We start from the raw sequence: 26,624 nt of genomic DNA on the forward strand, positions 1-26,624 counted from the left end.
TTTCACTAATGCAGGTATTTTTACATACCTCCAAATGCACCATTTTTCCCATTTACTTTTTGGAGTTTTTCCCCTTTTAATTATATGCAGTCGTGTTATGTCAGTAGTTTCTTGCCTTCCCACATTGAAGAAGGTAGGCTCCTCTCCTTGATTTAGTAACTGAATCTGTAGGCCATGCCATAGCTGAAGCGGTTAGTCGCTGACTTCCCACCGCTGCGGCCCAGGTTCGATCCCGGGTCTGGTCAAGTGGGATTTGTGATGGAAAAAATGGCGCTGGGGCCGGTTTTCCCCTTAAGTTTCCCCTGCCAATCTTCATTCCACCAAATTCTCCATCATCATAATCACCCTGGGCAGGCTACAATAGGCCAATCAGTTGCCGCCTTCCCGAGTGGACCCAGTTGGACTTCACCCTTCACTAAGTGAAAAAAAATTAATCTGTAGTACCCTACCTCTAGAATTTGTCACACAGCTCAGTGGGAGTTAGAATTGCATCCCAGAACTAGGGCCAGGCACCTTTCCCTGCAATAATTAATGACTTCATCATCTGCTTAGACAGTGGAGGATCCACTGAGTCACAGTGCAACAATGCTGAACACACCACAACCATTCTGCTATGGCCTTAAATGTCTCAAGGACTGCCACCACATCCATGCTACAGAGAAGTGGAATTGGTGTAGCATCTATACCTGAGGGGTAGAAACACATCCTGGATTATTCTGCAGAGGTGCAGTAAAACAGTGAACCTTGACAGCCTTCTAAACTTTTTATCCTGCTTCTAAAGGCCCATGGTGCCTGTATTAGGGTATATTTGTGTGTTCCACAGTTAGCCTTCCACTCAGTACGTAAGTAGGCACTTCGCTCCATTGCAAATAACCTGCAGAAAGAAAAGTCGCATACCTGTATTCATATGAGATGCTCTTACTTACTTACTCATGGAGCTGAGCCCTTCTTGAGGAGCCACCAATTCTGCAGCTACTCAAGAATTTCCCAGCATTTTATGTAACCCGAAGGTCCCAGTGGCCCCTTTCCTTCTGGCTTTCCCACCAATATCCTATACACATTCCTCGTCTCCCCCATTCGTGCTACATGACCTGCCCACCTCATCCTCCTTGACTTGATCATTCTAATTATACTTGGAGAATAGCACAAATTATGAAGCTCCTCATTATGTAGTTTTCTCCAATCTCCTGTCACTTCATCCCTCTTCGGTCCAAATATTCTCCTCAACACCCTGTTCTCAAACACCCTCAGTCTATGTTCCTCCCTTAATGTCAGAGACCAAGTTTATGAGATGCCCTAGCCTCCTTTTTTATCCATCCAGTTGAAATGCTACCTTTGCATTTTGTAAAATGACTTGAAATTCTGAGCTGTGAGAACTTTGACCGAGGCGTCATTCATTCCCAGGGCAAGCCAGATCCCTCCCTTAGCAAATGGACCTGTTACTCTTGATCTTGGGTGCCTTCTCTTGGCTTACTTGTGGCAGAGCATCCAGCTGCCTTCATCTACCAATACAGACAGGCAAACCTCCACTACTGGTCCCAGCTGGCCTCATGGCATGCTNTTAGAGCTTTAGATTTGTCCCATTCTTTAGCTCTTTGTTAGGCACATATAATATGTACCACCCCTTCTGACAGAAAAGTGCCAAGGAAGATAGGGACAGCTTCCCCTTCCACAGTCATGTTGAGCTCGATGCCAACACTCCAGCAGCTGGTGAAGTCCCTCAACAGTGGTGCCTGCTTGCAGATATCCTCCATCTGTGATTGGCACTTTCAGCAAGCTCTAATTTCCTGTATATAGCAAATGGACCTGTTACTCTTGATCTTGGGTGCCTTCTCTTGGCTTACTTGTGGCAGAGCATCCAGCTGCCTTCATCTACCAATACAGACAGGCAAACCTCCACTACTGGTCCCAGCTGGCCTCATGGCATGCTACTACCTCTCTCTTCAGGACAGGCACTGAAGATGGGGCAGTTGATTCCTTTGAAATATTGATAACCACTTGCAGAACTATACCTATAGTGTTATAACTCAGAATCTTCTTTCGGTAAGGATAGATGGCAGCTTCAAACTAGAGTTAGGCACTTCCTGAATATAAGTGAGAAGCATTGCCACTTGAATACAAGTGGATTGGTGTAGCAGTAATGCTTTGAACTTGCCTTCAGTAGGTGCTCAGTTCAGATCTCAGCCAGAACTCCAACTGAGGCTTTTCATGGCTTTCCCAGTACCTCCAGGCAAATGCTAGGATAGTACCTTGATTAGGCTACAGTTACTTCCTTTCAGATCCTTTCCAATTTTTAAGTTGATATAGCGTAGATTCTGACAGGATCATGAAATAAGAAGGAAATGCACTTGAATCAGCATGCTCCTCTGTTTTTGTTGTTGCTGCTAATGTATGAATTAAAGCGTTCTGTGCTTACTGCTTTTATATTCACATTTCAAGAACTGCACTTCTCTGTACACAATGGCAAAACATTCTGTACTTCAGCATGAAGCTCCAGACTGGGACCCAATGAGTACTGATTATTATTTTATGTTCACATTTCAGGAACTGCACTTCTCTGTACACAATGGCAAAACGTTCTGTACTTCAGCATGAAGCTCCAGACTGGGACCCAATGAGTACTGATTATTATTTTATGTTCACATTTCAGGAACTGCACTTCTCTGTACACAATGGCAAAACGTTCTGTACTTCAGCATGAAGCTCCAGACTGGGACCCAATGAGTACTGATTATTATTTTATGTTCACATTTCAGGAACTGCGCTTCTCTGTACACAATGGCAAAACGTTCTCTACTTCAGGATGAAGCTCCAGACTGGGACCCAATGAGTACTGATTATTATTTTATGTTCACATTTCAGGAACTGCGCATCTCTGTACACAATGGCAAAACGTTCTCTACTTCAGCATGAAGCTCCAGACTGGGACCCAATGAGTACTGATTATTATGATCCCAATTTTAATAATTATGCTCATGGTCCAGGTTCAAGACTGGATCGCCAATTGCAACCTTGCTACACCAGGTACATATGTACAGGCTTAGGTTTCATGCTGCCATAAGATGATTCTGATTATTTGGTCTGGTTAGCCTATGTCACAGTATCTGGATGAAACATTTGGGTAAACTTTGTACTATACAGCACTTAAAGGTTAATTGAAAATCATTTGGTCACTGAGGAGTGAGAGGCAGATGACCCTTGCTTCAGTTTGGACCATGCAGATTTGTGCTGATAAAGAGTGAATATGAAACAAGTTTGTATATGCATTTCACTTTCTCTTCATGGTTGCCCGAAGAAGTTGCTGAGCAATTACTGTGAAGCAGACTGATGAGTTACATGTCTGCTAGCCATAATCTTAGGCATTATTGCATCAGTCATGTTATTCTTATATAAAGATGCCTTGTGCAAGATGCATACTGGGACAAGTACTGATATATGATGCCTGTGTGAAAAGTAGTTGTGTAGGAGTAAGAGGAAGATTGTGGCATAATTTTCAGGATGTTACAGATCCAAATAGAAAAATCTTCTAGTCATGAATAAGTAAAAACATACAGAGTCATTACAGGACAGAAGGTGAGGAGTATTTCTGCCTGATATATGGGGGAAATCATCATCTGATGAATGTTCATAAGAACATTCTGCCAAAAAAATGTCCCCTGAAGACTCCGATATCAGGCCTTTCATTTGCTTTGCCACACTGAGTGCCATTATCTTTGTGGCTTATAGTCAGTAGTCGTAATTGTTTCTGTTCACATTTGATGTGACAGTAAAGGCAATTCATGTTTATGTTTACAGTTACTTTAACCTGTAAGCTAGACTCCTTTTTCTTCATGATATATTTTATTCTCAGTTAGTTGAAAATTGGTTTAAAAGCTATCTTCTGACACATTGCTTAGCTACCGTATTTACGCATGTATAGGCCGCGTGCGTGTATAGGCCGCAGCACAATTTTCGGACAGAAATTATAGAAAAAATAATTTTCTTGGAATATTATTTCAGGAGTAGAAATTATTATAGTGTGACATGTTGACCCCTCCCTCCCCAGCTGCACGTAGCGGTAACGTAGCGCTCGAGTAATAGGCGAGTAATCACCCCGCATTCTGGTAGCTATGCAACGCACAACGCGCGGTGACATCACGAGCGGAGCCGAAGTGAGCCGAGCAGAGCCGACGTTAGCTGAGTCCCCGCGACCTTGAAGCTATGCAAAGCGAATCAACAGCGGTGACGTCACCGAGGGATATCGCGGTTGCTAGGCAGCAGTCAACAACTCCGGACAGCGTGGCTAGCAACATGGCACCAGACGACAATTGTCCGATCAAGGCTACATAAGGAGCAGCGAAGGCTGTTCATGGCCAGTCAGTCAGTTAGTCCTGGAGTCCTGGAGCTACCGCCGAGTGAGTCCTCGAGCTACCTCCGAGTTAGTTCCGAGTTAGCCAGCAACTAGTCGGTTGTCTTGTGGCATTTGGAGTGCACTATTTGTGATACTGCAGATAGCAGTAATCGTAAATCTGTAATTTGGGTGATTGTAGGTGCGAATGTGAAATAAAATTCGCTATATAAAATACGGCGTGAAGTTGTTTGTCGCGATATACGCCCAATACGCGACAATACTAATTATGAACATAATTTTTTTTTAAATGAAGTGTGATTTTGAACATAAGCCGCACCCCAGTTTTCCTCTTGAATTTTTGGCAAAAAATGTGCGGCCTATACATGCGTAAATACGGTAATTAAAGGTTAGAGTGCATGAGTTGAAATGTTCCTGCTAGAGTAGCATATATCTACACTAGAGGAGCTCTGACCTTTGTACACTTTGGTTAAAAGCAATATGGTTGTCATTTGTTTGGTTCTGACAAAAAGTTCAGATATATAGTATAGGTTCATTCTGAATATGGTTTAATGAACTTTTTGTTCTGTTTTGACATTATGTGTAATTCATTTTGAAGAGTGCTCTAATCTTGAGATATACCATTTGGGAGTTTCTGTAGATATGCCCACAGAGCATTCTCTCCAGTGGGTGCTGAGAGCTGTATTCTAGGTGTAAAACAGCAGGAGGCATGAAGCTGTCCAGTCACTCCCATCTGGTGCTCAGGTTAAAAATACTTGGAGCTGTGCCTCCACTCTCATCCATTTTTATGGCATGTGCTTAATCAAGCACAGGCAGCTATACTTTAAGCTGTCCTTGTCTGAAGCACATGAGTTGTAATATGATTTCACAGAGAAAAGTCAGGATCATCACTTTTGAGGTGGTTCACATAAATACGTTAAGAGACCCAACTCCTCGAACACCAGCAAGTTTAGCACTTAATTTATGTCATTTAAAATGCTAAAGCTTGATGCTGAGAGAAAGTATTTTTCAAGTATTTACATTTTCGATAAGGTTTTATTGTTTTGCTGCATTACTCACAGAAGGAGAAGACCATTTTAATTTCAGACTTTTAATGTGTTACTGATATATTAGAAGCAGAGAGTTAAGTCATGATGTTTGTACTATGAACTTCCTTAATGGCTTAATCAGGTCACTGACAATAGGAAGAGTAAACAGCTGTAAATTCAGTTATGATTGTTTTCAATTTATTGTCAAAGGGTGTTCTTATTTTCAGATTGGAAAGAGAAAATTCCGTGTTCAAATTACATGTAATGAACATTCCTGCCCAGTTATCTGAGGTAATTGAATTTCAGCTTTCATCCATATTTTATCAAGAAACTAGAGAACAGCCTGTTGAAATCACTGGTAAAATGAAAATACTAGTACAAGAATTCTATCTGTTATAAGCTTCATGATTCCAAAGAAAGTCATTCCTTATTAGAAGTAATATAAACACAACTTCAAATATAATTATTTAGAAGAGAGTGAAATTTAGAGTTGTTTGTGGAGGGGGGGCATGAGTCATGTGCATTTAGACTGTAACATTGTTTCTGTACAAAAGAAACTTATGGCATTGCATCACTAATTAAGGAAATGTCAGGAAAGATGGCATTGTTGATTCTACGCTTTTCATCAATATATCAATTTTGTGCCCTGGAAGTAATGGTGTCAGTGAAGAAGAACTTAACAGTGCAGGCAGACATATTTTACTGAACTAGTCTGTATGCAGAAAGCAGTCTTCTGGGATTTGGCACCGTGTATATGTGGTGTTAACCGACGTTTCGGAGGAACGTATCGCCCCCATCTTCAGGGTAGAAGACTGCTTTACTGCAGTCTGCTTTACCGTTTCTCACGGTGTTGTCGCTTGCAGATTTCTTATACTTTTTCTTCTACCCTGAAGATGGGGGCGATACGTTCCTCCGAAACATCGGTTAACACCACATATACACGGTGCCAAATCCCAGAAGACTGCTTTCTTCATAGTCACCGCCGTGAAAGCCTCAAATCTTACATAGTCTGTATGGACATCCTCGCTTTGTTTTGAGTAGAAAGGAAACCTTCCATATCTTTATAAGTAAATTCTACATTGTTGTAGCCTGTCGCATGTGGTTTAACCATTTAATTGTTGGTTCTGTCTTTTACACCACTCTTGCAGTGATTTAGTTCTAAACGGTTGTGATGATAGCATGTAATATGACAAATTATAGTTTGGTTGTTTGGGTAGAATTGTATTCCTCTGAAGTTTGTTTTGAATGCAACAATTGGAACTCCACTTCTCAGACCACCAGTTTGGACTCAAGGCAGTATTCTAAACTGATGTGGATTCATAATTAACTGTAAGTAAAAAGTAAAGGTATCCCTGTAACAGGTCATGGAGGCCCATAGGGTTGTGAAATGTTGAGGTTCCCACATTTTCTAGACATTCAGCTCACAGATGGCAGTAAGGTTATCAGCCCTACGCGCTGGCCACCCTTTACCCCCAAGAATATTCCTAGTACTCATTTCTATTAGAGGCTGAGTCAACCCCAGGGCCATAGTGTGGCTGGAAGGATTAGGTAAATTGAAAAGATCCACCTCAGTGGGATTTGATTCCACAACCTTCTGGCTTGTAGCATAGTGCCTCAACCAACTACATTGCCCACTGGCTAATACACCACAACTAATGATAACTTCAAAGTCACATTGCTACTAACGGTCGTTCAGTCTGTCAGTCTTGGTATCGAGCCCAATCTGAGGCTTATGACCAGATATTTATTACTATTTGACAGTTTCGGTCTTGTTATTGTGGGGCGCCCTCTCTAATGAGAGGACGGGAGTGTCCTTTGTCAGAATCATTGTCTGCAGTAGCAAGTCACTTGTCATAATATAAAGGATATTTACAGTTTACATGTTAAACATGTTAATGAGCTCCAGTTATCCTGCTTATAACATCTTTGCACGGACCATGTAAGAAACATTGTTTTCAGCAGTTTCTCTATTGTTGCCATGGGAACATGTTTGTTTGTGAAGGCGAAGTATCTGGAGTTCTGTTATTATACTGCTTGGATATGCTTTCTGTACCTGGTGTCATCCTGTTCGGTATATCTTAATGGACAGTTTAGGTGCAATAATTTGTATACTCATACATTGCCAAAACATATTAAAGAACATTTCTTACCTCAAAAGTAATCTTCTAAACGGTTAATACTTTAACCTACTGGGAGATAAGACGGTCAATCCCATCCTTGAAAAAGCTTGTGGGCTGTCTGCGGAACCACATTTTTACCCAACCACACACATCTTTGTCCAATGCAAACTGATGTCCACAAATGTCTCTCTTCAGGTCTCCAAAAATGTGAAAATCACATGGGAAGAGATCTGGACTGTAAGGGGGATGTTGAAGCACTTCCCAACCAAATCTCTGTAGCGTATTCCTCACAGAGTTGGCAGTGTAGGGACGCTCATTATAATGAAGAAGAATAATGCCGCTCGATAGCATTCCAGGGCATTTTGACTTTATTGGCACCTCTCAGTTTCTGCAAAGTTTCTTCATAGTGCTGTGCACTGATTCTGGCCCCATGCTTGAGAAATTTGACAAGCAAAGGCCCTTGCAGTCGAAGAAGAACATCATCACTTTACGAGAACTTGTGTGTACAGCTTTGGATTTCTTCAGTAGCGGAGAATTCATGTGTTTCCACTGTTGGCTCTGCCATTTGCTCTCAGGTTGAAAATGGTGGCACCAAGTTTCGTCCCAAGTGGCAATACAGGACAGAAAAGCATATTCTTCCTCATGGTATCATTGCAAGTGACCCAGTGATGCAGCCATTCTGTGAGTCTTCTGTTCCTCCATGAGTTGATGTGGAACCCACTGCACGCAGATTTTGCGGTACAGCAGGTGTTTTGTCACAGTGGCGTGTACGGAACCGTGGCTTATTCCCATCAAAATTCTAATTTCTTCCACAGTGATCCATCAGTTTGCTCGGAGATGACCATCCAATGCAGCAATAACATCAGGAGTGATGACACGGTGAGCCTGTCCTGGGCGAGCATCATCTTGCAGTGACACATGTCCCTCCCAGAATCTCTTATGCCACGCCAGCACACACGAAAGTGACATTCTGTGTTCGCCATAAACAACAAACATGCAACGATGAATTTATAGTCCTCCTACTCCTTCAGCAGTCAAAAAGCGCACCACACTTGGTTGTTCTTCTTTGCCCACCTCCATTACTGATGTTGGACGACCACACATAGTGCAAACCTTACTTCCAGCACAGTAAACAGACAACTAGTATGCAATGGCACGTCACTGTGCTTTCGTAAGTCCCCACCAGATGTTCATACCATAAGCAAATTCCAGTGTTACCAACTTGCGTGCGATGTGAGTTATACGTGGTGACCTGTTTTCATTTGACTGCCCCTTATAAAATATTTCCTGTTGTTTTTCATGTGAAATGCTGTTTTTATGTTTGCAACTTGAAACAGTATTGTCAATGTCCTCATTTCTTTTTCTTTGTATTTGGCCTACTTTGTTTTTTGAGTGTTGATGTTTGTTTGTGGTGAGAGATCTTTCTGGGAGATTTATGACTTGGCCATGTCTGTATTAGTTATTATATAAAATGTTGTTTGTAGTTTTCATCTTTGTTAGTTTTGCTGTTTTGTATATTATATAGTGTGTAGTCTGTTAATAAGTTAATGTGTGATAGTTTAGGTTTGTATAGGTGGCTGGAGTTATTATGTCTGGGTTTTCAATATATTGTCACACATATGAGTGACTACAAACAGGTTTTGGATTGGTGATTGAATTTATTAGACTCTTTGATGCAGCACATGACTACACGCAGCAGTTCACTATTACACGCACGTGAGCACGCATGCACAGACACACACACACACCCATGTTACCAGTCCTGTCTTCTTGCCACAGCTGGCTCACAGCTTGCCATGGCAGATGTTCCCCTTCTTCTAGGTTCTGAAACTATCCCTGGCCTCAACTAGCAGCTGTTAACACCAATAGCTCACAATTACCAAACCTCAGCAGTTCTTGAGCTGACTGACTGACTGACCAACTCAGTCACTCACCAACTAACTCAACTTAGCTGACTCTCACTAACTGTCCTGCTGATAACATATCACCACGGACCGCAAAGAAAACACCATTCCATTATTGCTGTGCCATTCTTCCCATGGAAACTGCTTGTTTGCGAAGCTCTTACTTAGCCACTGCTGTTGTATGTGGTCTGTCCAAAAAGAAACTGAACTTGTTAAATGTTGGCCAATGAACCAACACAGGTGACTCGCAACAGTGGCGCTGTGTAGCAGTGACCTTAAGCTTTAACCTGACACCTGCCTGATCACGCCACATCAGTTAGTCATCGAGTACATGCAGTAGAGTGAACCTGTCTCTTGTGCCTTTTGCGATTTTTGCAAGTTGAAAGATGAAGGACCTTGAAGAGCAATGTGTTTGTGTGGAATTCTGTTTCAAATTGGCAAAAAGTTTTACAGAAACTTTTCAGATGTTGAAGCAAGCTTATGGAGAGGATTGTTTAAGCTGTACACAATTTAGCAAATGGTACCAAAGTTTCAGATCTGGTAGCACGTCCACCGAAAACGATTCCAAACCTGGACAGCCTTCCACATCAACGGACAATGATCATGTTGAGAAAGTGCGTGCTGTGATTCGTGAAAATCGCCGCCTAACTGTCCGTGAAGTTTCTGAAGAAGTAGGCTTCAGTAAAAGTTCATGCCACACAATTTTGACTGTAAAACTGGAGATGCATTGTGTTGCTGCGAAATTTGTGCCACATCTTTTGATAGATGAGCAAAAAGTGAACCATGTCACGGTCAGCTGTTTGATCAATCAAATGCTGCCAAAAAGTTTCTGAAAAATGTAGCAGGTGATGAAACATGGGTGTATGGGTACCATATCAAAACAAAAGCTCAATTGTCACGGTGGGTGGAAAAATTGTCACTGCAACAAAAAAAAAAGCAAACATGGAGGTGGTGTTGATCTTTTTATTATTATTATTATTATTATTATNGAAGAAAATTGCAAAATGCGTTCCAGAATTGGAAAAAACGTTCGAAGCAGTGTATAGACAGTGGAGGGGAGTCCTTTGAAGGAGACAAGTCTTATTAAGTTGTAAACTTATCAATAAATGTTTTAAAAAGAAAGTTCGGTTTTTTTTTTTTTGGACAGACCACGTATAGCTGCTTCTTTCATGGTCATTGCCTAGCAGCAGGTCTACATATCACATATCCACAACAAAATATAACCAGTACTCACAGAATATACACAGTACTGCTCACACATGTCTAACTTGTGATCATATACAGAGTTACTGCGTGACAATTCTTTGCTATGATAGCCTGAAACTAATTTCATAGCTTTTATCTCGCCAATACAACACTTTTCTGCGTGTGGAATGATATAGACATATGGTATTAGCATTTCAATGTGTCTTTCCCATCCAATAACTTTCCTGGTAGATTTCATGGTATTTTATATGAACAGCATGCCATTAAAGGCCATCTCTCTCCCCTTGTGTATTGAATGCCCGTGGCCATGCATACTGCTGAAGTTTGAGGATGACATTAGCTATGGTAATGACATGGTACTGAAATTTTTTTGGCAACAGAGTTCAGAAAATTTACTGTTTTTAAGGTAAATTTTGTATAAATGTAATGCATGGTGGCCATTTGTAACATGCTAAATAATAAATATAACTCTTAGATTCTGCATGACTCCCCACCCCATGTTAACAATTTGAAACACATTGAAGGTGTGCAGATTAATGTTTTTGGAATCTGTGTAATTTTAAATTGTGCACAGAAATTAATCATCAATTTCTGTTATTTAAGATCATGGTCTCGTGGGCTGTGTATAGTTTTGTAGGTGGGTACCAATGTCTTGGAGGAGCATGCTCCCTCCATCTTCAGGGCTGAAGTCTATAGGTTCAGAAATAGGCTTAGTTATATAAGGATGCTACAAGGAAGGTGATAATGAAACCAAAGGAGAGAGAGTAAAGAAAAGGAACTTGCTCTTAGCCAGTGGGGAGAAATGGATACAAAATGGCCCTTATAAGGGATACGCTGTGGAGACAGATGGACATTGCAATTTTGGGTACTGTTATAATTACTGATTGTAATGTATTATAATGTAATGTAATTAGTACTGCATTATGTTTCTTTCCTTCCAGAATGGTATTATAAATGTTTTCCTGAATTTTGGAGATCCATTGGATGTATACAGGCATCCTCCAGGTTATGGTCCTGGTTGGGCATTTGTTTCATATGCAACTCAGAGGTAACATAAATAAATTACATAACAGTGCACGTATACCTATTTTGACTGTTGCAGTATTGCAGTCCTGGAAGATATATATATATATATATAAAGCTTTTTTTTTATCTGGCTATATTTGTATTACTTAGTGATAATTTTCTTTGGTAAACTTAACTAATCATGATGAAATATTAAGGCAAATACCATTTTAACGCCATTGAAAAGGCATGTGAATATGTAGATATGACTTATCCCAGTCCTGTATACGTGATACCTTGAAAGCAATTAGAAATCCGTTCAGTTAATTGCTAGCTGAAGAGTAAAGAGTCTCTGTTTCTTTTCATTTTACCCAGTACTGACATAACAGTTATCCTGCTGTAATTTGGGTATTAGAGCATCGGCAGTGAAAATAGCATGTCTCAGTGTTTGAAGCTTGGCAGGGGCAACCTGCTCAGTGTAGAAGTTACAGACTGCTAGCCATAAAGAACTTTGAAAGAAACACTGCAAGTGCAGTTGGTACAGATGGAAGGGAGAACCACAAGGGCAGATGTGAATACACGTTATATTTGAGGTTCTCACAGTGGTGAGTATGAAGAGTAGTTGCTGCTCTGATAAATGGAGGAAATAGATTACTGTTTCTTGGGGGTTAATATCTTTTGGAATATGTTGCCATGTTGTCTGGTAGAAGTGTATGCCATCATATTCCTGGAGAGTACTGGAATATTTTATTTCCACTGTCTGACCAAACTCAGGTATTGCACTTTTCTGATTCTCTGTTTTGTGTTGCACCATCTCCACATACTTCATAGGTTTAACTTTAAAGTGTGAAATTTAAGAATGTGTTTTGTTCTAAGTCACATTTTAACTGCACTTAAAGCCAGTTTCCCAAAAATGGAGTTGATTGACAAAGTGCATCCCATTACTCAGGTTACAACTTATTCACTGCATCAAGGAAGGACGCTCATAAATACTTCTACTGTACTGTATATCAAATGTTTTGTATTTGTTTCATTTTCTAGGGAGGCAGAACTTGCTATCCGAGAACTGAACAATGCACCACCATTTTACTTTAGAGTGCAGTTTGCCCGCAGTGCAGCTGAGAAAGAACGCATTCGTAAAGAACGAGAAGATGATGAATTATTGAGAAGAGTTTTGGATTCAGAACCTTATCCAGTGCAGTCTGAAAGAATTCCATTTGTTCCCTTCAACAGGTAATGTAAATACCTATCCTTGCACTTTTCTAGTTATGATCCCGCTAGGAAACCTTGTATGATTGTGTTTGTTGTTTTGCTGACACTCACCTCTTTGATTTGGTGTTCACTTAAGTACTAAGGATATTGAATTTTTTTGTTCTTTTCATGGAGGTAGTGCATGTACAGGAGACTCTCTTTATCTGATCTGTGAATCTGATTAGCAGATTTTTACTAAATTTGATGCTGGAGAAGTTAGCGCTGTAATTTAGTTTGCTTCATATCAACCCAGTATAACTCCTGCTTTGTATGAAGCTCAAATTGAATTGTACTGATTTGTAAAAAATGGTTCATCATGCAAAGAATTCAGAGCATGACATAAAATTGAGATCTGTTGAAGATTACAAATTCCAGTAGAAATTTTTTTCGGATATTTAACTTCACAGATGCTAGCTTTAATTCCTACACCTCTGTAAAGTTGAAGATTTTCACACCAGGCACTTTTAGGGCTTACAAACTACAAAAGAAAATAATTTCTGGCTGTTGAGTGTTGTATCTGTAGTGTGTTTAGTCTTTAAATAGTACATTTGTGTTTACAATAATGAACATCAAGGCCAGTGGGGCATTTAAAAATGCTAGGTGCACATTTGAAAGGTATGTGTATTCCGTAGGAATACAGCTTGACACTCTTGTTGAATATTCATATGAAAAATATGTTGATTGGAGTTTTGTATTTGTACCATTCCGAAAGGGTTCCATTTGTCCTTGTCAAACATGTACTCGAAATATGTAAGCATACCCTGTGATTGATCACCTGAATATCTGTCTACTTATCAGAAACAGCTTTACAGTGTATAATGTACTTAGTTTATTCATTTATAGTGTCTCAAGTAGATTTCTTTTAAATGAAATGTTGAAAGGATGTAATAGAAGTAGGAGCAGCCTGTTAGCATATGCTGCCAACAATTTCCTTGAGGAATGAGCACACCCTTGACATAGTTGGCCTCTGCGTTACGAATTGAACACGATCTCCCAAAGGTGAAGTAGGAGCGCTAAACACTGAAGCTTCAAACTTCAGTTTTACCCTGTATAGTTGTCATTTAATTAGGTAATGTCCTTCGAACTTGCCATGCTGATGAAATGAGGATTAGATATATTTTTCAAAAAGGTAATTCCTTTACCAACTTTGCTTGTATTTCATTGTTCAGTGATTGCTTTCTCTTCACGATACCAGATACCATCGGTTCTCTGTAATAAAATCATAGAATATGGCTTACAGCCAAAAAGGAAGGACACATCACAGACACAGTACATACAGAAAGGACTCCCATAGTGGATGAACCATACTATACGCAAGTTTGAATTTAGACATATAAATGAAAAATCTTAAGTTTTAGTATATACAAATTTTATTATAGTTGACGAATAATGTACTTTCTAAATAATTTTATGAAAGACACAAGATGGCAAACAATGTAATAACTTAGCATAAATAATGAACCCAAAGATGGCACTATGTTGCCGAAACATGTAGTAAGAAGCGACATATGAAATTGAGTGCACTACAAGACGGCCATTACATATGTATCATAGAATATGATCGGGGCTGCAAGATCAGTTTTGGCCTTCATTTATATTAATAATAAAGTTTAACCTGGATTAACTGGAAACTTTTCTTGATCAAAAGTGTCAAGTTCTGTTAATATTGAAATAATGTTAGTGTAAAATTATGCCTGAAAAGCAGATACTGTTTAGCATAAAGGTAGAAAAGAAAAAGGAGTTCAACAGAAAATGAAATGATTTAACATTTATTTTCTTCTCATTTAGTTTTGTTTCCTGCTGTTATTCCTGTAATTTATCTGTAATAACAGTGTTCCTCTTACAAATTAGAAAGAAGGAAGTATAACTGCTGGCAAAATTTGTGCATAATTCTTTAATGCACTCCTGAAAAAGGTACAGTAAACAACTGAAAATACTGAAAATATGTATTGCTCAGTGACAGCCTAATGTATATATGCAGCATTTATTTGTGACTTGTGATTTGGATCAGACAGATGAGGTGTGTATTGTGCACTGTTTTTTTATATGAAAGGAAGTGCGTACTCTGTGTGTCCAGGATCCATTAGAACTCTTTTCTTTTCTTTTTTAATTTTGCCCTACAATGCCATCTGTTGGCAAGTTGTGGCGTTAAGTTTCAGCTGTGGCTGTCAATAATTTCAAAGTGCAAACATCACTGCATCATGTGTTCTGACCTTGAATGTAACAGTACTGTTCTGAAGCTCGTCAGAAAATGGCGGTTGGACAGAGAGCCAACATCAGATTTTGTTTGAAGATAGGCAAAATAGCCAGAGAAGCATACAAAATGATGAAAAGTGTGTACTGCAGTGATTGTTTGAGTCGCTTGAACATTTTCGATGGTATGCTGCATTTCGTGATGGCAGGGAGGACCTTGAGGACACTCCACGTGCATCAAAGCCAAGAACAAGTCGCACTGAAGAAAATGTGAAAAAGTGACCAAAATCCTTGCATTAGACAGATATGTTTCTGTAAGACTCATCGAGGAGCTTTTGGGAATACCAAAAGTACTGTGCGTCAAATTTTGACCAAGGATTTAGGCAAATGGAAGGTCTGCACGGTTTGTACCGCACGTGTTGTCAGGCAATGAAAAACATGCCAGAGTGGAACACTGCAAAGACGTTATGGTTGGCCCAAAGTGAGAGAAAATTTACAAGATCGATTGTTACTGGTGACGAGACATGGCGTTTTCAATATGAGCCTCTCACAAAGCGGTAGAGTGCAGCATGGTTGAGCCCAAAGAAGCTGAAACCATGCAAAGGATTCGAGTAAAGACACTGCTAACGTGTTTTCTTCAATTCCAAAGGAATCATTCACAAGGAATTTCTGCCAGAAGGTCAAACAGTGAATTCTGATTATTATCTCGGAGTCCTCAATCGTTTGTGGGCGAGAATTCTTCAAATTCAACCTCAATATCAAGAGCAAGGTTCCTGGTCACTCCTCCACAACAATGCCCCACCCCACACATCGAAGATCATGTGCAATTTTTTGGCCGGAAAAGGGATCGCAGTCCTTGATCATCCTCTGTATTCACCAGATTTGGCTCCAGCAGATTTCTGGTTGTTCCCAAAAGTTAAGTTGGCGATGAAAGGAGACCATCACAACACCATCCAGGATATCCAAAAGGAATCTACTGCAGTTTTAAATGTGATTCCACAAAAGGAGTACAGTGACTGTTTTTGAAAACTTCAATCAGTTCAAACTATGTATTGATTCAAAAGGAGACTATTTTGAATAAAAAGAGTGAAATTTTGAAAATAATTCATGTCTTATATTTTTAATGAACACAGAACCTGGACACACTGTGTATATTAAACATACACCTGCCTGAAACACAAAATGTTCAGATCTCTTGGGATTCTGTATGTATTTTCAGGGGCCTTGGGCGAGGTCGTGGAATTCCATTGCCACGGCAAATGGGAGCCGGGTGTCGTCCAGGAAAGTTTGAACAACTCGTTTTGCACAGTGATGACTCCTTGAATGGGGAGGATGCCGATGAAAATATGAGTTACTTCTCACCCCATGTGCCTGGAATGTATGATGAAACAAACAGGTATATAATGATGTTTGTGTAGGAGGGTTGTGTAATTGTATATTTCTTAATTTATAAACAGGTAACCCTTGCTGTCATTCACTGGAATCAGTGTAACGAGTAATATTTTATATCTGCCGAAGAAGAGCGTCTTCTGCCACCAGGCAGCATTACCAATCTATTAACACAATGAAGACCAACAGGGATAGAGATTTGGTCCATTACTAGACATTTTGTTAGTTTCTTCTGCTTCTTCTTCTTCTTCTTACATTTCCATATCCCTGATATAGTATATATATGTATGTAAATATAATTAGCTTATGGGTTTGAGCTGCATTATGCATTGCATTCAACAAATAATATTCAAACCCGAAAGCTGCTATTGTATAAAAAGTATTGGGTTGTAAATTTCCAGATTTTAAAGCCCAAATATGAGACATATACTACACTTTCCAAAGAGGAGAGCAGATATAAATGTGTAGTAGCACTTTGGACAGAAGCTGTAGTTACGCAGTTATCATGATGAATATAAACAATGATAATGTATAATAGTATCTTGTGTAATTTGAGAACTGTGTACTATATTTTCTCGAATACCGTGCACCATCGAATAAGCAACACACCCAATTTTTAAAATAAAAAAATAAAAAAAAACATTTAAAACTTAAATGTTAAGCATTATTAAGCGTTTTTATTTTTTCTGAATTGGTACTCATTCAAAAAAAGTGCTTAGCAGTGATGTAGCCTGTCACAGGATGTGTCAGTTCATTAGTGTTGATTAGCTTTTACAGACTCATATGCAATACTGTGTTCTAAGTGTTTCACGACATCTTTTACGTTTCATTCACAGGATGATTATGCAGAAAGGAGGAAACCTTGTTGCAAATTCTCCAAATGGTCGACGTTGGGTTTCCATGGGTCGTGGATATTTTCCAGCAAGGTAGTATACGTATCAAATTTTTTGAGGTCTTAGAAACATTAGATTATTGCTTGTTGCAGTGTTTAGGGGTTGCATAGAAATATGCTTTCTGATCTTTAACTTGTAGGTTTGTTTCTACATATGTTATCTGCAACAGTGTTTTATAAAATGCATCACTGTTTTTCAAACTATGTTCCTCGAAGGTGATGTAAGGGGTTTCACAAGAAAAGTCTAATGGTGGCAAACAAATTTTTGCATTGCCCATGCTTTCATACTGATATAGTCAGCTTTGTTCTTGCTTTATCACTCTTCAGGCATGCTATACTTGTTTGAGGAAACGAAAGTATCAGACATTGTTGAGTGTAGTCTTAATGCGACAATGTATGTTCGATCAGTTTGATGGCAAGTGCTTTTGGTATGCATATGGTATATTTTTTTGCTGTTAAAGTTGGTGACAGTGTAACTCCTGAGTCTGCAACTGAAATATTCAGACTCTTTGCACCTAATGTTCATATGGTCTAGACTTATAGTACTGTGGTGTTATTTGTTGATCAGGTTTAGTGCTATTAGTTATAACTGTCTTGACAGAATGGCTGCAGTCCTGAAACTGCAGATTCTTGGAATCACAGAAATGTCACAGGATTAATCATTGCTGTATGTCATGGTAAAACATGTATCTGCCCCAATGAATACACTCACAATAGTCAGGTAGAAGTTGGAGCCAGTGTTGTGTAGTCAGTCTGCAACAAGTCTTTATACAGAGATCCTGCGAGCTAACAACCAGGGAGTCTGTGACAGCTTAACACTGAAGAAGGAGAGTGTGAGGACAACACCAAGGATCCAAGCAAGAGAAGTCTATGAAACTCTGTGAATACCTGTAAACTGTTACAGTAATTTTCAAACAAGGGAAATAGTGCCAAAAAGTATGGCCCAAGGTCATCTTCATATTATCAGTGAAAGGAGCTATAGGTACTTAAGATATGGGATTACAAAGGAGATATAAATAAAAAACTATCCCTGTAACAGTTTATGGGGCTCATGGCATTGTGAGACATCGAGGTGTCCACATTTTCTACACAGTCAACTGACAGATATCAGTGAGGTTTTTAACCCTACATGCTGGCTGCTATTTACCCCCAAGAAGATTCCTGGTACTCATTTCTGTTAGAGGCCAGGGCCATAGTGCGGCTGGAAGGATTAGGTCAATCAAAAAATCAGTGACCTCATTGGGAATCAAACCCGCTTGTAGCATAGTGCCTCAACCAGTTGTGCTACCGCATACCCCAAGGGAAACAAGAATGACAGCTATCTCCAGTTCCAATGTACATGTACTGGTGATTCTAATGTACCTGACTCTCTGTATGTATTATGAAACTTTGGCATTCTGTACTGTGATTTCAGCAAAATTACAAAGACACTTTGATACAAACCATGCTTATTGCATGCTTATTTTTAAACCCAAATGTGAAGAAACTAAACCGTTCTCAAAATAACCTGACATGTGGCATTAAAGGTGAAAGAAGTGGTGCAGAGCATCCCACAATGTTGCAGTGAGGTCCATATGTTTGCTGAAAATCTTTAACAGATGTGCTTTCTCCATATGCAAGAACATTATCAACCTAGTTCTGCTTTCAGATTTCACAGTTTCAAGAAGTAAGGACGTGGGCTTTCATGCCGAATATGAGTTGCTTAAGCATATTAAAAAGAGGGGGGAGTTTTGCTTGGCAGGTTGAAGAATTCTCTGACATTGATGATCTTCGTTTTTCCTACATTTTTGAGATGGACATAATAAGTTGAAGTTTATGTGCAAACCTTTATCTGTTCATATTACTGGAAAATTTAATTTCATGCCAATTGACTGGTACATGACTGAAAATGTGTTACACAGATGGAAAGATGGACAAGTGAAGAAACTGGTAAGGAGGGGCTTTGGGAAGACCAAGATGGATGTAAAGGTTTGGTTACTTGATAGTCCAATTAAAGAAGAAATGTCCCATGTTCTGGACATCACAATTTTACTGATTAGGCATGATTTCATTTCTTCAGTTATGTCAATGGCCAGAACAGCTATGTTTGGTCAGCAACTAATCCACATGAGATCAAGGATACACCATTACACAATAAGAAGGTTGAATTGTGGTGTGCCATATGACAAAACTGGATAATCAGCCCCTATTCTTTGATGACACTGTTGACTCAGAATATTATTGTCCAGTGATTCTTTACAACTTCATTGGACATTTAAATGAGGACGTATTTGCCAACAGGTTGGTGCTACTGCACACACACAGCTCATGTTTCCATGATGCTACTGTGCAGTTTGTTGGGGGACAATAAATTTCATGGTTGCCCAATCTTACACACCCTCCTTATCATTCATAGAGGCAATGAAAGGCTCAGTTTACAAAGACAGCCATCACACTGTCCATGAACTGCAGGAAACCATTGCAAATTTTATTAGGAACATCCTCTGATTGAATTGTTGTGTCTTTGCAAACAAGATAAGATGTGTAGATGCATGTCTACACACATTTCCTCTATTTATTGTGACTTAAGTAAGTGTGAGAAATGTATCTGTACTAACGTACAGGGCCTCAGAATATACTCATTGTCTACAGTAGATGCACAAGGACTTCTGACTCACCCTGTGTAACATACCAGTATCTGATGTTATGACACATACAGGGCGTTCAATGATAGAGGAAACCTGGCAGCAGTGTAGAGCAAACACAACATTTCTTACAGATTGCTGCTGTAACCTCCGATAGCAGCATGAGTCATTAGCGCTGATAAACGTGCGCCATCAGGTGGTCTGATCTTGTCACTGCAGTAAGTTTCATCAATACAGCCGTAGAGGAAACCTAACAGCAGTGTAGAGCGGATTGAATGTTTCTCCACGACTACTGTGCCATTCCCCACTAGCGAGAGTGCAGTCATGTCACTGATTCCTTCACATGCACACATTTATAAGAATACTGTAAAAAAACACACACTTATCATGCTTTATAACAGGTGCTGAAAGTGAGTCCTTTCTGCTTGAAGATGTGCCTCACATCACATAAATAAATTATGCGACACTTTCTGAAGTTGGTCCATGGTAATTGAACCAGTTATGCTTGTTATTTTATTCTGCAGAGCTACAGTACTACAGGGATTGTTCTTGTAGACTTTTCCCCAAAGATAAAAATCACAAAAACTGAGATCTGGGGATCAGGGAGGCCACAGTCCTCTGCTTATTATTCAGTCTTCAAGTACTTTCCGTATTGTGGCCATGTTTTCCTTAGCCGTATGTGCTGTACTGTTGTCTTGCCGAAAATATGAATATTGTCTTTCTTCAGCAGTCAGCTGATTGAAGAACAGATACAGTATGACATACATACATTACATTCTGTAGATCCAAAGTAAGTCAGAATGACTGTAGGATGTAGAACAAGTCATACAAATACAAAAGCCATAAATACAGTACAGGTGAGACACAACAAAAAAATACCTCCACATATATAAGTCAGTACTGTCAACTTATGCTACGTACATGACCTTTTAAAAGGACGAGTCATTTTTAGACAGTAGGAATTCATCAACAGAGTAGAATGAGTGTGTGATTAAGTATCGTTTCAGTGCTAATTTAAATTGCGCCTTTTCATTCAGTAAACTTTTGAGACTAGATGGTAGATTGTTGAAAATTTTAATGTCAGAATAATATGCGCTTTTCTGAAAACATGCGAGGTTAGCAGCCGGTCTGTGGAGATGGTGCTTGTTTCTCGTGTTAACACTGTGTACATCCAAACTGGTCTGAAAACGTTCTTGGTTATTTATAATGAAGCTTAATAATGAAAATATATATTCACATGGAAGAGTTAAAATCTGTAATCTCTTAAATAACTCTCTACAAGAATTTTGAGGTTTTACACCCACCATTATTTTAACAATTTTTTGTTTTAAATGTAAATACCATTTTGCTGTCAGATGAGTAGGCAAAATAAACTGATTTCAGTGTATCAATTTTGCTGACATGTAGTAAAGCTCTTACTGCATAACATGCCCCACTTAACTTCAGAACCAACTGATCGATATGGTATTTCCAGTTTAAGTGGTTATCAATTTGTAAGCCAAGGAATGTTGTGTGTACTGACTCTTCTATATATATTTATTATTATATTCAATGCTTAATGGATATTGAGGTGTATTATTTGTTATAAATTTTATTATATTTGTTTTATCTAGATTCAGGACCAGTTTGTTAGCAGCAAACCATATACTCATATGAGAGAGAACACTGTTCAGTGACATACAGAAATCATCTAAATTCTTACTAGAAATTATTACACTAGTGTCATTAGCAGTAGCAGTCAGAGTTCACGTTTTCATGAAAAAATAAAGAAGCCGATGATTCGCCAAGGACTTTACAGCACACCACACCCCGACCTTTTCACTATGTAATGGAACTTGCTTTATAGCATGAGGATTTTCATCGCTCCATGTTCTTACATTTTGTGCATGGCTACTAATGTGAAACCACACTTCATCAGTCACGAACAGAAGCTGTGGATCCGCTATGCCATCATGCACATTTTGCAGCAGCCAGTTTCAAAAGCGAATTCTTGCTGCATAATCTGGTTGTTTCAGCTCATGCACAACAGTTACATTATACAGACAAATTTTGATTAATTTTTTGGCTGTGAAAGGAGATTCTAGCAAAACATCGGTTTCCTGTGCTAAGCGTCTTAACAAATTTCGAGGACTGATCTGTAGTTGTGCCTCAATATCCCGAAACCTTTCTTCAGTCAGCACAATCCTCTTTGATTGCTTCTTTATGTCACACACTGAACCTGTGGCCTGCCACTTTTTTCACAAGCTTGGATACACACAATTTTGTGGGAACTGGTGAGTCAGGATATTTACGACAAAACTTACGGATACATTTTCTGTAAGTTTCTTTCCTTGCAAAAGTTTATGCAATAAACATGCTGTTCAGTAATGAAGTTCGGTATAAATGTCGACCACCTATTGACACCTCTAACAAAGACTGACTATTAATGTGACTTGCTGCAGTGACAAGCTCAGACAACCTGATGGCACATATTTATCAGCACTAATGACTTATTCTGCTAGCAGCAATTTATGAGAAATGTTATGTCCGCTCTACACTGCTGCCAGGTTTCCTCTATCATTGAATGCATTGTGTATTTGATATCTGTTGTTCTCTGTGTTACAAGTCAGTTATGCAAGACCTCTCCAAAGTGTCCATACTTTCAGCAGATTCAGTGTCTGGCACTTCTATTAAGTACAACTGCATGACTCAATTTAATGTGTTTTTCAGCCCAAAACACTGATTGGCCTAAATATATGTTTTATACAATATATTTGTATAAAATTCGCTTATTTTGAGAAAATCACAACAGTGTGTTTGAGTATCATCTGAATTGATGTATAGTCTACTGCTGTTGCATTGAAGACTAAAGGCAGTTTTAGTTTACATCTAAAGGGATTTGGCAACACTGAAAAAGGTGGCAGATGTAGATAGAATGAACACTCTCTCATTTGCACTTAGATGGTTTTCATTTTTGTGGTTAGTGGAGGCACAACATGGCAGCCCCATTGATATAATGCGCCAAAACACAGCTGTCAGTGGTCCCTTTTGTGTGTGCATGTGCACTTGTGTGTGTGTTAATCATAGTATCCAAGAGACGTGGACTAGTATTGATGGAATGAAGCAATGCAGGAATGGTTTATGGCCCAACCATAAATATTTTTTCTAATAGACTCAGGAAGTTTGTGAACTGTTGAGCAAATGCACTGAAGAGTTGGGTAGTTATTAGAAAAGATACTATGTGATTATTTTGTCAGAAGTAATAATAAACTTACCTAATTTTTAAATTTATATCAACTTGGTATAAGAGCTTATACAGGGTCCCAGGAGGAATGTGCCAGACTTCAGGAGGGTGTTCCTTATGTTAAAGTATGCCGATATAACCCAAAATACCTATGTCCAAAGTTGAACGGTTACTGAGATAATGGCCAGAGAAGTGTGAAACTTTGACAGGTGTTACACACTTGTTGATTACCAAATACATATTAAAAGTGGCAGGAATATGTGGTTTCTATAATGTTAATAATGTACGTAACATCAAACTAACTTGTGAGTGACATGAAGCCATTAAATTGAACTACAAAAAAACTCGCACGCTATGTCAAAGTTGTCGTTAGGGTTCCAAGCACTATACATGACACATGAATGGCAAGCTCTGACGTAACATTGCTGACTGCGCGTTCTGGTATGCGAGTGTGGGGGGCTAAAGTGAGCCATCATCACCACACTAAAGGACAAACATCGATAAGACTAGTCAGCTGACAGGTAAAGTGCGTGGACCCACCAGAAGACCACACTTTAACATGAGAAACACCCTCCTGAAGTCTGGCACCCTGGGACACACTGTATATAGCAGACAAATGTTATGTGTTAACAGAACATATCTTTTTTAATGCAATTTTGAGGATTCATTTGTCCATTCTTGTCTTGTCACTGGGTATTTCTTCCTTGCATATCTTAGGATGGTGGAGCCACATCCTGTTCCATTCATCTACAGTCCTTTGATCCCCCACCAGACATGGGAGAGGTGTGTATGGGTGTGGAATTGCATGCTTAGCTCAAGCAGTTGTGTTGGTGTTGTGGATGCATGGATGTGTGTTCCTTTTAGACATGACATGTATATGAGGGTTGTTCCAGAAGAACTGTCACCATATCATTTCCATGTGTCTTTCATGGTAAAACTGTTAATCCTTTTTATGCTGAATGTTTTAAAAGTGTTCCTTCCATATCATGGCAGTTTGCTTGTATTAGCCAGGCAGTTTACAGCAGGAGCTACTGCAGTGTGTATTCTGCATACTAAATAACATAAAGTCTCTAGCAGATTTTTGTCCCATTTTGAGTGTTCATCTTGCTAGAAGATGAGTAGTGTTTGAGGGCGTGGTATCTCATGAAACATTTCCCTTTGTATAAGGATACCTGCTTCCTGGTCTGGCATAATACTCAGAAAATTTTAGTTTTTTTTTTCTTCTTTCTTTTGGTGTATTATTGTCTTTATTGGGGGAGGTCTTTATACCAATCAACAGCATGTAGATCCACCAGCTGTTTACATCAATAAAGACTCTATAACTGGAAAGCCTCTTGAATTAAGTAAAAACAAGTTTAATAAAATACTGTGTAAAATGTGATTTTCATAAAACTTTGTAGAGCAGTGTTTGGGGAAAGAATTAACCATTCATGTTTTTGAAATTGCTGTCAGAATGATAAGACTTGAAAATTTTCTCTCCTGCTCTTCCCAGTTTTTAAAAATATAATACACCTGCATAGTATCTGCAAATTTGTATTTGACATATATCATTCCCCCCACTTTTTCTCATCTCCTCCCCCCCCATCTTTATTCAAACAGTAATATTTGTTGAAGTGATTAAGTAGAGGAAAACCTATCCAGAATGAATTATTAAGAGAAACCTTTAAGTTATTCCTTTTTGCTTCATGCATGTTCTCCTTAATTTAAGTTTTTTAACTTTGATCCATGCTGGAAATCTGCAAAAATTGGTATCCAGATTTAAGTTTTCTTTTTTACTGCATGTTTTATGGACATGTTTTTAATTATTACTATTTTAATTGTTGTATTCTCAGGAATTTGGGAAGTGGGAAAGATAGATACAGAAGTCCCCATTTAATGTTTCTCTGGGGAGAAAGTGGGTTTATGCACTGAATTCAGGAATACCATATATGAAGAAAGATTCACACATGTTGATTTCTTCTTTGACAGTACTTCTTAAAACTACATGCATCGATGGACATCAAATGTTAGGCTTATATATTGTAACATATTTACGTTACTGAATACGCCGTAGAGATCGTTAATTGGTTTATTCAACAATCTACAAGTAACGGCTACAATTAATGATAACAATGTTACGGGTTTCCACAGTTTGCAAACCCTACAACAAAATCTCTTCACACTATCTTGAAGAGTCTTCACGTATTAATAACGCGGGAGCTATACAAGTCTCCCTGAATTACACACTTTCACTCATAACACGCCGCTGGCTAGATTCCAACTCTGCTCGCAAGATGCTGCCTTGAGAACTGTTGATAACACACTGCTCGTAGGCTTGCTCGGAACTATCTTCGGCGATGGCCACGTTACAACTCTACTCGGCGACTGTTACTTTACAACTCTGCCGTAGCCACATAACAACTAACTCGTAGCTGCTGTGCAGTTCCCTTATATAGCCGCAGTGGTGCCTGTTGCCACGTCACAGTAGGAAGCGGTGACGCGTCACCGTGTTTGCATATATCCTAGCAGCGCTGTCCGGAGTTGTTGACTGCTGCCTAGCAACCGCGATATCCCTTCGTGACGTCACCGCGGAGGGGAGTGGTGGGGCGGGAACTCGCCTATTACCGTAGTAACGCGAGCGCTACGTTACCGCCACGTACCGCTGGGGAGGTAGGGGTGATCCATAGCTCAACATGTCACAATATGAATGTTCATTTGGAAAGACTGCAGAAATTCTGTTAAGCTTTCCTCCATGTGAAACATTTAAACCAAGAACCTTCCAGTTATGAAGTAGGAGGGCTAACAATGTGACTGCAGTGTTTAGTTAACTTCGCACTGAGATACTGTTGTTAGGAGTGCAGAAAGTTTAGAGCTCTGACAGTAAAAACAACTGAGGTTTCCATTCCTTCTCTTAATACATTTCCTCTTGCATTATGTGCAGTGTCTTGTGGTAGGTTTCGCTTTTCTTCGGTGCCTTTTTTTATACCAAAGAAAGGGAGTGGCATGTTGCTATATGGGCAGCTCTCTCTCTCTGTCTGTATTAATGGTTCTTTGTCATGGAGAGACTCAACTCTTATTGTATTTCTGTTTTTCAGACTATGGATATTAAACTGCATTGTGAGTAATAAAAAAAAGTAAAGTAAAGCTATCCCTCTACCAGGACATGAAGGCCCATAGGGCTGTGAGACGTTGAGGGTCCTACATTATCTAGACAGTCGGCTCAAAGATGATTGATTGTTGATAAACATTCATATAGAGTACTCAGTGAAACTGAGAACCTTGCTGGATGCATGCCAGTTAAAATGGGGGGAAGCTCTGAGTGGACCTCTTGTGAATACTGCAGAGGATAACAAAGCAAAGTTTGTAAAGGTCTAGGTAGGAAGCTGCTTTTTAGTGCTCTTTCTGGCATGTACACGGTAACACTGAATGAACTTGAGGCTATCCTGAAGGTGGGTGCAGAGG

At 39.3% G+C, this 26,624-nt stretch overlaps 1 protein-coding gene across 2 annotated transcripts in view; it reads left to right on the plus strand.

Annotated features, from left to right (window-relative positions):
* Positions 1–26,624, plus strand: part of LOC111862163 (tudor domain-containing protein 1) — a 68,835-nt gene that overhangs the window by 1,840 nt on the left and 40,371 nt on the right. The window contains exons 2-8 of one of the 2 annotated variants that reach the window (XM_023847346.2): positions 2,863–3,024; positions 5,604–5,667; positions 11,548–11,654; positions 12,653–12,844; positions 16,275–16,451; positions 17,281–17,370; positions 23,901–23,966. In XM_023847346.2, the coding sequence (XP_023703114.1) occupies positions 2,885–3,024; positions 5,604–5,667; positions 11,548–11,654; positions 12,653–12,844; positions 16,275–16,451; positions 17,281–17,370; positions 23,901–23,966 (836 nt within the window). In that variant the 5' untranslated portion in view covers positions 2,863–2,884. The remainder of the gene's footprint in view (positions 1–2,862; positions 3,025–5,603; positions 5,668–11,547; positions 11,655–12,652; positions 12,845–16,274; positions 16,452–17,280; positions 17,371–23,900; positions 23,967–26,624) is intronic. The other variant, XM_023847347.2, reaches the window with a different exon arrangement.

This window comes from Cryptotermes secundus, unplaced genomic scaffold (assembly GCF_002891405.2).
Source record: "Cryptotermes secundus unplaced genomic scaffold, Csec_1.0 scaffold859, whole genome shotgun sequence".
Lineage (NCBI taxonomy): Eukaryota > Metazoa > Arthropoda > Insecta > Blattodea > Kalotermitidae > Cryptotermes > Cryptotermes secundus.